This window comes from Procambarus clarkii, chromosome 20 (assembly GCF_040958095.1).
Source record: "Procambarus clarkii isolate CNS0578487 chromosome 20, FALCON_Pclarkii_2.0, whole genome shotgun sequence".
Taxonomy (NCBI): domain Eukaryota; kingdom Metazoa; phylum Arthropoda; class Malacostraca; order Decapoda; family Cambaridae; genus Procambarus; species Procambarus clarkii.
The window spans coordinates 22,414,654-22,428,705 of NC_091169.1; the positions used below are offsets into that span (position 1 = coordinate 22,414,654).

The window sequence follows — 14,052 nt, forward strand, 5'->3', positions numbered from 1 at the left end:
AAGTTAGTTAACCAGTCTGCATGGTGTAGTGTTAAGACACTCACCTGGCGTTCCGCGAGCGCTTTGTCATGGGTTCATATCCTGGCCGGGGAGGATTTGCTGGGCGCAAATCCTTAGCTGTAGCCTCTGTTTAACTCAACAGTAAAATGGGTACTTGGTTGTAAAAAGGATTCTTCGTGGGGGGTCATATTCCAGGGACCTTCCCGAAACGCTACGAGTACTAGTGGCTGTACAAGAATGTAACAACTCTATGTATCTATAAAAAAAAAGTTAATGTAATAATCTATATAAAATACTATGGTAAATTTAAAGCAAGTAATTTATAGAGAATTGTAAGTGGACTCTTACTTGGTTATTTTAGTTATCCTGCAACATAACTGATATCTCAAAAGTCAAACAAAAGAATGGCCAATATCTACAAGACTAGAGAACTGAGTAATGTTACTTTCCTGGAGTCGACGGGACTAATAAGAGCAGTAAGACACAATCACAAGAGTTGAGGTGATAACTTGTGGAACCTGTCTGCCTCATCTGTATAGCTGCTAGGCCAGATGGAGACACTCCCCCTTTCCCCATTGCATTTATTGATGCTTGAATATTTATTTGATTTCAGGAAGGAGTGGATATTTGAATTATGTTGTTTAATATCATTTAGAATAATATTTATTTGATGAATAGTGTCTAAGCTATGTACAGTATAATAATTCATTTGCTGATTCTCCTGTATACATGGCAATGTGCAATGTCACAGGGATTTTGTCATCCCTTTGATTTATCTATACAAGATAATTTGAGGAATTACTCATAATTCTTCTGTTTAAAGATTGTAAATAAATTGTTATTAGATAGAATTATAGTAGTCCAACAGCAGAAGACAAATCTTCATAATTAATAAACAATTTAAATTATATATATATTATTATGTGTATATTGGTGAGGAAATTTCCCGCACTGTAATAGGAGTTTTGTCCTATACTGTGTAGTGTGAGTACATTATTGTACCATGTTCCTAACAATCTGTTTATCCCTACCTATCATTGTCTTACAAATCTCCTACATAGCTGTACATGCTTTTAAATTTCTTGTAGGAAATGTCAGATAAAGTATTTAGCAAGTACTGGGAGTCATCAAGGGATGTAAACTGTGTGACAATGCTCGTGTCCCTGGCTGACCTATACTGTCGTGTTGGTGAGTATGTTGGCTCACCTGACAACCTTTATCTCGTTATCAACACTCTGTCCAACCATCAACGAGTGACAACGATAATTCACAATGGTACAACACATGTCAAGTTTGCCCAGCTTGGAGACACAAATAGACCAACCATCACCCAGATGGAGTTGGGTAAGTCCCTTATAGATATAAGCCTGAACTGTTCTTGTATGTGCTTCTTTTAGGTTGTTCGAATTTTCAGCTCAGTGTAAGAGTTTAATCCCTCTTGCAACTCTTGGAGAAGAATATAAAGCAGTGCACAAGTGAGTATGAGGTTCTTAGACTGTACGAGATAAATGTTCAGTGAAGATAAAAGTCATCTTAGCATTACAGAACACTAATTGGTAATGCTCAAGAAATTTCATACAGAGGCTCCCTGAAGCCACTACACTGATAGAGTGCCATACTACAAGGTGCCTTCAGTTGAAGAGTTCTTATTGACCTACAGAGGACCACGAGCCAGACCCAGTCAGAGATGCTCAGGGGAATGGTGGTCTATGAATACTTTACATTTAACCCTTGGGCAGCAGCTATGAAAAAATGGTCATTCCTGCCTATGCACAAAAAATTCCAAAAAAATCTTTCATTTTAGAATTATTAATTTCTATGCAAAATGCAATTAAAACACAAAAAAACAGCGTTAAATGTAATGAAACACCATTTTCTGGGTGATTCCCAGAGGCTTCCCGGAGCTATCCAGGCTGATAGGGCATTATTAGCTTTCTGGCATCAAAGTGCATTGAGTTCTTGCCTACCGGAGACCACGAGCCAGAACCTGGCCCCCCTCAGAGAGGCACAAGGAGCAATAGCCTATAGAAACCCCCGTGTGGTTGGAAACATTCTTTGTCTGCCATCGACAGGGTCTGGCACTCAGAAAGGTAGGCGTCTCAAAACAAACCCCTATTCTGGTGAAAGTATTGCTACCGAAAGCCGAACGAGTGGACAGAATGTCCCAAATGAAAATTAGCAAACGAGCATGATGTCATCACGTTGCTGCACCGCTGTATGCGCAATTTCCCCCCCCCCCCCCTCCCTGGGAAGGGGAAGGGGGAACCCCATATCCTTGTGCCGGTGATCCAATCGTCAGTTCTTGACTGATGTGATACTGGCAGGTCATGTACCTCCGGCTCCTGCTTTAGTTTCAGTTCTGTGCCTTGTGATGTGGTCTGTCTCTACAGGTGGTGTGTGAGCCAGTAATATTCTACGTTACTCAGGCTGCATGCGCCTAGGGGTTTCCTTCCCTAGGTACCCAGTAAGTACTGCCCTTGGGACTTGGGGCCACTTTCCACAAGTCGCCTAGGGACTTGTGGAAAAGACCACACCTCCGCTGTGTCTTTTACTGCTCGGTACTCCTGACCCTGTGGTGGCTGGCCCAGCCTTGGTTTCAGGCGCTACTTGCTTGGTGTCCGAACCCGGGTGTTTTTCTGAGGTTCCGCCTATTTCAGCAGGTCAGGCCGGTGAGGTACTTTACTGGTTCGACTTACTTCTCCACACTACGCATCTGGTATTTCTGATATGTGTGGTGATCAGGTGGCTAGCTTCGTGTCCCACCTGTAGTCTTCTTCTCAGCGACAGTACAAAGTTTCTGGCGGGCTTTCCGCCAATTTTTTTCTCTTCGTCGGGTTTCATCGGTGTCGGACAGGGTTGTATTGTTCTTTTTTTCATGGCTTTTCCTGGATTGGCATCCCATGCTGAATACTGTCGCTTCTTATTTTAATTACCAAAGTGTAGTTACAGGATGAGAGCTACGCTCGTGGTGTCCCGTCTACCCAGCACTCTGTCATATAATGCTTTGAAGCTACTGACGGTTTTGGCCTCCACCACCTTCTCACCTAACTTGTTTCAACCGTCTACCACTCTGTTTACAAAAGAGAATTTTCGTACTGTATATTTCTCCGGCAGCTTTGTTTTGTTAGTTTAAATCTATGACTTTTGTTCTTGAAGTTCCGGGTCATGGGAATTCTTCCCTATCAATTTTATCGATTCCTGTTACTATTTTGTACATAGTGATCATATCGCCTCTGTTTCTTCTATCTTCTAGTTTTTGCATATTTAATGCCTCTAACCTCTCCTCGTAGCTCTTGTCCTTCAGTTCCTGTCTGACCCCAGGTAGGGAGTGTTTTGCTGGTGGGGTGCACTGGGGTTTGCGCAGCTTGCATATCAGCAGCGGCCAATGATTCTCTCTGGTATTCGGGGGTCTGTGTGTTGTTTCAGGGGCCTTTATATACATTATTTTTTTGTTTATTTGCTGTTTTGGCAGGGGAGGGCTGCATAGCTTCCCTATTAGGCCAGCCTAGGTTGTTAGTGGTCTTCCTTGGCTGCCCCGAATTTTCACGGCGACTCCCAGTGCTCACTTTGCCTGCAACAGACAGGGGTTACTGGCTTAGCTTGCGGAGTTTGCTCTTCACTTGTTACTCTGTTTACCTATTCCTTGTCTGAGGATGTTAGTGGTTAGGCGGAGTCTTTGTTGCATGCTCGGTTTTCTTTGTTACAACGAGCCAGATTGGTTTACCAGTTGGAAACCCCAGAACTGCCCTGCTTGTGTTTTAGGGACCAGGATTTAGGGGCATTGGTTCATTCTACCTTTGTTCAGTCTGCACCCCTGCTTCCTTCTCAGGTAGGTGTGGTTCTCCCTGTTCTCCCCCCCCACCCCTCTCCTTCCCCTGCTTCCGTCTCCCAAATGTATGAGGGCTTCAGGACTGGAGCAGGGCTTAGCCGGGAATGAGGCTTGGGTGGTTTCAGGGAGTGCCCCCTTCCGATCCGGGAATGGAGGTTGAGCCCGAGTTCCCCACTGAGGCTTCGAAGTCGAACCAGCAGGCTCCTTTCTTTGAAGCTTTTCCCCTGGATGCCACCCTTTCTTGTGTGGTGGGCGTGGATGAGGGCTCTGCCCCAGGGCCTGTGACAGGGGTTCCTGGGGCTCGGGAGGGGGGGGGGGGAGGTCTGCTTAATGTCCATGGACTAAATGTAATGAAATGCCAGTTTCTGAGTGAGCCCTGGAGGCTCCCTGACCCCCTCCCTTTCTCCGGTCGGCAGTTTTCATCATTTAAAAACCGAGGGGTGAGGAGCCAGGCTGACCTGGTCCACCTCCCTCTCCCCCCGTGTGGGGAGGGTGACACTAATGAGAGGGAAGCTAGTTGGACGAAGTGTTGCTTGTTTTCTTTCTGGGGAAGTTGTTCTTGCTCTGTTGAGGATGTAGGTCACAATTTTAACCAGACCACAGTCTGTTTGTTTTTTTCTACCTTTCTGGGTGCCTTCTCTGGTTGATGGCAAGTACTTTAAATGTAAAGTGCTCATAGGCCATTGCTCCCTGCATATTTCTGAGCCAGGAACCAGGTTCTGGCCCTAGTCCCCAGTAGGCAACAAGAACTCTGCAACCGATAACCCCAAATAGGATAGCTCTCTATCAGTGGGATAGCTTCAAGTAGTCTGTGGGGCTCACCCAGAAACTCGTGTTTCATTACATTCAATACTGATTTTTTTATGCATTATAAACTGACAGTTATTCTTAAATTATTATAAATTCACATGCTTCATTTTATACTTGGTATTCTCATATAGACAGGGATTAATAGCCAGGTAAATTATAATAGGTAAATGTAAATATTTCAGCGGAGTACGACCTCGATAAGGCCCAGCAGCAAGTGCAGGCCAGTGTGACCCAGCTCAGTGATGAAATGACCAGGTTACAGCAAGAAGCTCGGCGTGCATTACGGGCTGGCTCCAAGATCGAGGCAAGTCACTGAAGTTTGTTCTTGATGGCTAATTGCAAGTACTATTTGTATTGTTATTTAGTGTACTCTGACCTTGGACTAATTAACACTGAACTAATAAATCCTTCTTCCAGAACTAGTAAATCCAACCCCCCAAGTGGCAGCCACCTAGACATGTGTTATGGTGGGGCTTGTAGTTGATATGTGGGCCTGCAGGCTCTTCCAGGCACTTGTTGCTCCAAGCAACAGCCTGTTGGCCCAAGCTCTCTCAAGTCAATCTGGCCTGGGCTGAGCTTGGGGATTAGAACTACTCCCAGAACCCCATCCAGGTACAATTCAGGTAACATGGAGCATGGTCGAAGAGCGTCTATTCCACATTGTAGTGGGAGAAAGTCTATGCCACATTGTGTGTTAGGAGAGGGGTTATGCCACAGTGTATGGTTAAAAAGGGTCTATGCCACAGTGTATGGTTGGAGAGGGTCTATGCCACAGTGTATGGTTGGAGAGGGTCTATGCCACAGAGTATGGTTGGCGAGGGGTCTATGCCACAATGTGTGGTGGGAGAGGGTCTATGCCACTGTGTTTGGTAGAAGAGGAGCTGTGCCACTTGTGTGGGGTGGGAGAGGGTCTATGCCACTGTGTGTAGTGGAAGAGGATCTATGCCACTGTGTTTGGTAGGAGAGGAGCTGTGCCACTTGTGTGGGGTGGAAGAGGGTCTATGCCACTGTGTGGTAGGAGCTCTGTCCTAGTTCCAGTCCTCTGGAGACGGGAACTAGGAACTCTGTCCTAGTTCCTTCCCGTCTCCATGGAATGAACTGTTGCTCGGGTCCTGGCCAGGCTGGAGTCCTACCAGGAATGGATGGGCCTTCTGGCTCCTTGGAGGCTGGCTCAACCTTGGTTTTAGGGGCTGCTTGTTCGGTGTCTGAAACCCGGCATTTTTTCGTGGCTCTGGCTCTTTCAGAAGATTGGTCCAGTAACTTGCTGGTTCAACCTTCTCCTCTGCTCTTCTTGTTGGGTTGTTTTGATGCATCTTTCTCATCATCTTTTTGGTGCATGTGGCTTCTTTACTGTCCTGTCTGTGGATGTCTTCTCTGTGACAAGTCAATTACCCCATCAGTGATTCAAAGGATTAACGTCCCGGTCTTCAACCAGGCCTCCTGGTTGGTGGTCTCATCAACAAGGCTGTTTTAGGCCTCTTGGAACTCTTTTTAACACTTTCTTTCTCTTTGTTATTTCTCTTGTGTGTGTGGACCCATATAGACCACTGGCTCATGCTACTCACTACTGTATATTCTATTCATAAATGTTTTAATGATGCCGTTTGTTTTGTAGGCCTTGTCCATGTTAAGGAGAAAAAAACGTGTAGAGACATCACTTACTATGCAGCTGAGAGCCCTGGAAAATGTCACCACCTGTATTCAACAGCTGCAGGACACTCGCAACAACAAGTAGGTGGTACAGCACGCAGCAGACACAGCAAATTACCAGCTGTTGCTACTACAGCAGTATAGTAGGTGGTACTGCACATTACCAGCTGTTGCTGCTTTCAGCAGTATACTCAGTAGTAGGTGGTGCAGCATATTACCAGCTGTTGCTATTACAACAGTATAGTAGGTGGTACAGTATGTTACCAGCTGTTGCTACTACAGCAGTATAATAGGTGGTACAGCATGTTACCAGCTGTTGCTACTACAACAGTATAGTAGGTGGTACAGCATGTTACCAGCTGTTGCTACTACAGCAGTATAGTAGGTGGTACAGCATGTTACCAGCTGTTGCTACTACAACAGTATAGTAGGTGGTACAGCATGTTACCAGCTGTTGCTACTACAACAGTATAGTAGGTGGTACAGCATGTTACCAGCTGTTGCTACTACAACAGTATAGTAGGTGGTCATTATATAGTACAGCATAGAGTTGACAGATACAGCATATAGGCACTGTTAACACAGCAATTCCAGAGTAGGCATTGTTATTACCTCAACAATGCCTACTCTGCATGAAATTTTTTGTCTTGCTTCACATTTCTGGATAAAAATTGACCTGTTTACACTAAGGTTCTGTGGGCATGTGTGATAAGGCTTGTCATAAAGATGCAAATTTAACAACATATGATAATTCAATAACTAGAAATGTCAAACTAAGACTTTAGCTGGTAGAATGACTGACATTAATCAAATTGCAGGTCTTTTCTAGGGACTTCTTCATTACCTTCCTGTAGCTTACATGGTTGTATAGCCCAATATATACAATATGTATCATGCCTCTGCTGATGTGACCTCTGAGACCCATGCTGATGTATGCTGTGAATGATGACCAGACCTCTGAAACCCATACTGATGCAATTAGCTAAGTGTAGTTACAGGATGAGAGCTACGCTTGTGGTGTCCCATCTTCCCAGCATTCTTTGTCATATAACGCTTTGAACTACTGACGGTTTTGACCTCCACCACCTTCTCACTTAACTTGTTCCAACCATCTACCACTGTTTGCAAAAGTTAATTTTCTTATATTTCTTTGGTATCTTTGTTTAGTTAGTTTAAATCTATGACCTCTTGTTCTTGAAGTTCCAGGTCTCGGGAAATCTTCCCTATCAATTTTATCAATTCCTGTGACTATTTTGTACGTAATGATCATATCACCTCTTTTTCTTCTGTCTTCTAGTTTTGGCATATTTAATGCCTCTAACCTCTCCTCATAGCTCGTGCTCTTCAGTTCTGGGAGCCACTTAGTAGCATGTCTGCACCTTTTCCAGTTTGTTGATGTGCTTCTTAAGATATGGGCTCCACACAACCGCTGCATATTCTAGCTTTGGCCTAACAAAAATTGTGAACAATTTCTTTAGTATTTTGCCATCCATGTATTTAAAAGCAATTCTGAAGTTAGAAAGTGTAGCATAGGCTCCTCGCACAATGTTCTTTATGTGGTTCTCAGGTAACAGTTTTCTATCTAGAATTACCTCGTAAGATCCCTTTCATTGTTAGAATTCCTTAAAGAATTCTCACATAATTTATAGGTTGTGTGGGGTCTATGTTCTCCAATTCCACATTCCATAACATGGCATTTATTCACATGTTTGCTGTGAGTGATGACTAGACCTCTGAGACCCATGCTGATGTGTGCTGTGAGTGATGACCAGACCTCTGAGACCCATGCTGATGTGTGCTGTGAGTGATGACCAGACCTCTGAGACCCATGCTGATGTGTGCTGTGAGTGATGACCAGACCTCTGAGACCCATGCTGATGTAATTACCTAAGTGTAATTACCTAAGTGTAGTTACAGGATGAGAGCTACGCTCGTGGTGTCCCGTCTTCCCAGCACTCTTTGTCATATAACGCTTTGAAACTACTGACGGTCTTGGCCTCCACCACCTTCTCACTTAACTTGTTCCAACCGTCTACCACTCTATTTGCGAAGGTGAATTTTCTTATATTTCTTCGGCATCTGTGTTTAGCTAGTTTAAATCTATGACCTCTTGTTCTTGAAGTGCCAGGTCTCAGGAATCCTTCCCTGTCGATTTTATCAATTCCTGTTACTATTTTGTATGTAGTGATCATATCACCTCTTTTTCTTCTGTCTTCTAGTTTTGGCATGTTTAATGCTTCCAACCTCTCCTCGTAGCTCTTGCCCTTCAGTTCTGGGAGCTACTTCGTAGCATGTCTTTGCACCTTTTCCAGTTTGTTGATGTGCTTCTTAAGATATGGGCACCACACAACAACTGCATATTCTAGCTTTGGCCTAACTTTGATGTGTGCTGTTAGCGATGACCAAACCTCTGAGACCCATGCTGATGTGTGCTGTTAGTCATGACCAGACCTCTGAGACTCGTGCTGATGTATGCTGTGAGTGATGACCAGACCTCTTGAGACCCTCATGCTGATGTTCGCCACAGTGGCTATTGTCTTCCTGCCTGTTGATACATGTCCACCCACTTCCTACCCTAGTGGGCTTTTCCCACCCCAGAGGGGTGGGAAAAGTCTGCCCTTGTAATACCTGCTTGATGGGGTTCTGGGAGTTGTTCTATTCCCCAAGCCCGGCCCAAGGCCAGGCTTGACTTGTGAGAGCTAGGTCCACAAGGCTGTTGCTTGGAGCCGCCCGCAGGCCCACATATCCACCACAGCCCGGTTGGTCTCGCACTTTTTTTTTAGAAAACAATCTAGTTTTCTCTTGAAGATGTGCACGGTTGTTCCGGCAATATTTCTTATAGTCGTTGGGAGGACGTTGAACAACCGCAGACCTCTGATGTTTATACAGTGTTCTCTGATTGTTCCTATGGCACCTCTGCTCTTAACTGGTTTCACTTGTTTCGCCTATCTTTCTGGGTGTCTTCTCTGGTGATAGCAAAGATATCCTTTAAATGTGAAGTAATCATAGGCCATCACTATGTGCCTCTCTGAGGGAGGGCCAGGTTTTGGCTTGTAGTCCCCAGTAGGCAAAAAGAACTCTGTAACTGGTGACACTAGGTAGTATGGCACTTAATCAGTGATGATATATTTGAAAAGGAATATTAATGGAACGCAGGCGTTTGGGACAGAAAATGTGGGCCGGTGAGTCATGTAGGGGGGGGGGGGGACGAATTTTCCCAGCAAGACGTCACACGTCGCCGCACCACTGTCTGTGCAGCTTCCCCCTCCCCGGGAGGGGGAGCCCCAGACTCCCTGCACTGGGTTTCCCCTCCTGGGGAGGGGGGGTGGGGGACTGCGCAGCGACGTGTGTCGTCATGCTCATTTCTGTTTGGGGAGCTCTATCCAATTGTTCGGCTTTTTGTAGCAATTTTCACCAGAATTGGGAGTTTGTTTTGGGACGCTTACCTTTCTGGGTGCCTGACCCAGTTAATGGCAGACAGAACGCTTCCAACCACACGGGGGTTTCTATAGGCCTTTGCTCCTCATGCCTCTATGAGGGGGCCAGGTTCTGGCTCGTGGTCCCCGGTAGACCCACGGAACTCCATACACATGACTGATGCCAAAATCTGACATTAGCATATCAGCCTAAATAGCTCCGGGAAGCCAACAGGTCTCACCCAGAAAATGACGTTTCATTACATTCAACGGTGGTTCGTTGGTCGGGGCTGCATTTGTTTTGAGTGGCTCTCTCATCTCACCTTCTTCCCCTTACGTGGTAAAGAGGTGGGTTACAGAGGCCTGGTGCACTTCTCATGACTTTAGTTTCACCAAAGTATAAGCTACAAGGAGCTACTGAGAGCCTGCCAGAAAAGCATATTTCCTTATATTTAATGCTTGTTTATATTGTCATTCTCAGGCAGGTTTTAGAAGCATTTCGAGTAGGAGTGGAGGCAATTCGTGGAGCTGTGATGGGCGATGCCTCAGCTGATCGTGCTGCTGCTACAATGGATGAGTTACAGCAGGTAAGAATTCACCATATATTCTTTACAGAGGGTACTAAGAATAATTCTCCCAGCATAGATACATTTATGAAAGTACAGCACACCTATTGCTCTTGAGAACAGTGACAGTAAAGCTATTGCCTTCAAGAATATTGATAGTTAATGAAGAGTATCTGCACAGTGAACTCTAGATTATCTTAGTTAACTGGAACTAGACTCTTTATAAAGCATTAACCAACGGTCACTGGGCTCTGCTGCCCAACTGATTTAGGCCTGCTTTTTCTAACCCACTTTTTCTGGAGGGACCAATCTGTGCCTCCATCTAGTTAGCTGCACAGAGATAGCTTGTGCTGGATGGGTGACAGGCAGACTTGTGACTTAGGTGAAAAATGTTCTGATTAACAAATATGGGTAGCAGTAATTAGAGGCAGTCTATCAGACTGGAGAAATGTTTCTTGTAGACTACCACAATGTTCAATACCAGCACCGGTAATGGTCATTGTCCATATAAATAAATAATTCTGGTAGATCGTTTATAAGAATTATTTTAGCAGGTTTGTTGATGATGCTAAGCTACTAAGAAAAATAAGAGAAGACTGCCATGCCCTTCAAAATGACCTGGACAAAATAAGTATATGGAGCAGGACATGGCTGATGTATTGAAATGTGAATAAATGCCACAGTATAGAATGTGGAATAGGAGAAAATAGGCCCCACACCACCTACAAATTATGTAATTATCCACGCGATGTCCTATCTTCCCAGTGGTCTTTGTCGTTTAACGCTTTGAAACTACTGACGGTTTTGGCATCCACCAACTTCACACTTAGCTTGTTCCAACTGTCTACCAATCTGCTTGCGAAAGAAAACTTTCTAATATTTTTTTTGCACCTTTGTTTCCTTAGCTTGAACCTATGTTCTTTTTCATGACATTGCATGTTTTGGGAATTCCTCTGTTAATTTGGACAATTCCTATTAGTATTTTGTAAGTGGTGATCATATCACTTCTTTTTCTACTATCTTCTAGTTTTGGCATTTTAATGCCTCGAATCCCTCCTTGTAGCTCTTCTTTTTCAGTTTTGGAAGCCATTTTGTAGCATGCAGTTGCACCTTTTCTAGTTTATTTGTGCTTCCTGAGATATGGGTGCTATACAACTGCTCCATTTTCTAAGTTTGATGTCACAAAATTCATAAACAGTTTCTTTAGTACTTCACCATCCATATAATTAAAAGCAAGTCTGAAGTTGGAAAGGGTTGCATACGCTCCTCTCACATGTTCTTTAGGTGTTCCTCTGGCAACAGCTTGCCATCCAAAACCATCTCTAGGTCTCATTCTTTATTAGAGTCTTGTAATTCCTGTTCACATAATCTGTAACTTGTGTGGTTTATTTTCTCTGATTCCTCATTCCATAACATGGCATATATTCACATTGAATTCCATTTGCCACTTGACACTCCAAGCACTTATTTTACCTAGATCAATTTGAAGGGCATTACAATCATCTGTGTCTCCTATCTTCCCCAGTATCTTAGCATCATCTGCAAACATGTTCATATAATTCTGTATTCCTTCTGGTAATCGGTATTGTAGACAATGAACATTACTGGTGCAAGAACTGAACCCTGTGGTACTCCACAACAGTAGTAGCACTCCTCCAGTCAAATACAATCTCTCATTACCACCCTCATCTGTGTCAGAAAAATTTTCATCCATGTCAGAAGTCTCCCTGTCACCCCTCCAGTATGTTCCAGTTTCTAGAACAGCCTTTTGGGTGGGACTGTCAAAAGCCTTTTTTACATCTAGATAGTTTTTATGATTGAACCACAGAGATCTAAGTAGATTTGTTGCACAGGATCTTCCAGTTCAAAAACCATACTGTCTAGGTTAAATAAAGGTTTAGATAGGCTGAGCACTGCGGTTGCTCAGCCTGCACTTTCCAAAGATGTTTAAGGGTGCGCCGATGTTTCTTCCAGGCTGCTCGTTTGCTGCGGTCTAGGCTTGGGGTATTTTTCCCTTTTGTTTACTTTGCGTTGTTTTGTAGTTTTCCTTGGGGTCCTTCCTTTCACTTTATAAGGCCTAGCCTAATTATATCATTACTCATTAGGTGCTTAGCCTGTTTGGCTTTTACTATTGTATCTAGTGTTTTGACTATGACGCTTGTTAATGATACTGGTCTCTAATTTAGAGGTTCTTCTTGACTACCATTTTTATTGATTAGGCAAACGGCAGTTGCCTTTTTCCAATGAGGACCTCTAGTTTATTATCCAGCTCCTTTGTCCATGTGTTGCATGGCGGTGGACTGTATGCATTTATGATTATCAGTTTATAATCCTGATTTCAAATCTAGTGGTAGACGGTTGGAACAAGTTAAGAAGGTGGTGGAAACCAGAACCGTCAGTAATTTCAAAGCATTATATGACAAAGTATACTGAGAAGATGGGACATCACAAGCATAGCTCTCATCCTGTGACTACACTTAGGTAATTACACACAGTTAAAGATTTAGCGACTATGTCCTTTTTGGAGATTTGGAAATGGCCAACCCTAGCAACAACCATGTGGTAGGCCTAAGGAAGCAACAACATGGTAGGCCTATGGGAGCAGTAACTATGTGCCTAAGGGTGCAGCAACTATGTGGCTAAGGGAGCAACAACAATACAGTATAATACAGTACTTGTTTACACCATTGTGTCGGGGGACAGGCAGTCAGTATATGAGGCCCCCCCCCCCTCCTCAGGGTCCAATTACTGACCTTACTCAGGATGCAACCCCACAACAAGATGACTTACTCCCAGGTACCTGTTCGTGTTTGGTGGACAAGGGCATGAGGTGATAGGAAATGTGCTTACCTATTTCTGTCCTGCCTAGGATTCGAACCCGGAATCCTCGATTATGAGTCGAGAACGAACCCGACTGTACTGCTGGGATCCTACGAACTCAACTGTACTACCAGGACCCTACAAACCTGACTGCACTACTGGGGCCTTATATGTTAGGCCTAAGGGAGCAATAACCATGTGGTAGGCCTAAAATGGCAACAACCATATACTTTTAGAAATAAGTTTTCCATGTACCAAGCTAAAACTAGCTAAATAAAAAAAATTATAAATTTCTAATACAGTATTTGGTGTGTACAGGTTTTGGATGAATGCCAGGATGTTAGTTCAGTGCTGGCAGTGGGAGTACAGTCACTCCTGGTGGAGGAAGATGATGATGCATTGGATTTAGAGCTGGACCAGTTGCTGACACAACACCAACAGTCACAGCCCCTGGACCAGCAACTAGCAGATAAGCTAGCAGGTTTGTTTACACTAAGATTACCATGTAGATAAGTACAATGTAAATCACAATAGCCATGATGAATCTATGAATAAATATTGAGGATGTAGGATGAAATTTAACCCACCCACCTGATCACCTCGGGTAAAGTGATGATCAGGGGTGCAGGTTCAATTCCTGGCATTGGCAGTAGTCTCGATATTTATTCATGTTTAGTGTATATTAAATATTTCTGCACAATCCTGTTTGGTTGCCCTCTGCCGGTTACCTTACCTTGCGTTGGTTCCGAGGCTTTATGTTTCCATGGCCCAGTCTCTGACCAGGCTTTCTGGTTCGTGGTCTGGTCAACCACTGTTGAACGTGGCTGCATGCAGCCTGACATATGAATCACAGCCTGGTTGATCAGGTATCCTTTGAAGGTGTTTTATCAAGCTCTTTCTTGAACACCATGAGAGGTGTAGTATGGGAAGACCTGCAATGTTTTGCTGAGCAATACTCGCC

General features: G+C 44.1%; 1 protein-coding gene across 4 annotated transcripts in view; it reads left to right on the plus strand.

Annotated features, from left to right (window-relative positions):
• LOC123755481 (charged multivesicular body protein 7) overlaps window positions 1–14,052 on the plus strand; it is a 28,933-nt gene that overhangs the window by 11,540 nt on the left and 3,341 nt on the right. For all 4 annotated transcript variants that reach the window (XM_045738210.2, XM_045738211.2, XM_069327690.1 and 1 more), the window contains exons 5-9: window positions 1,089–1,344; window positions 4,822–4,943; window positions 6,255–6,370; window positions 10,187–10,292; window positions 13,410–13,572. In XM_045738210.2, coding sequence (XP_045594166.1) covers window positions 1,089–1,344; window positions 4,822–4,943; window positions 6,255–6,370; window positions 10,187–10,292; window positions 13,410–13,572 — 763 coding nt within the window. The remainder of the gene's footprint in view (window positions 1–1,088; window positions 1,345–4,821; window positions 4,944–6,254; window positions 6,371–10,186; window positions 10,293–13,409; window positions 13,573–14,052) is intronic.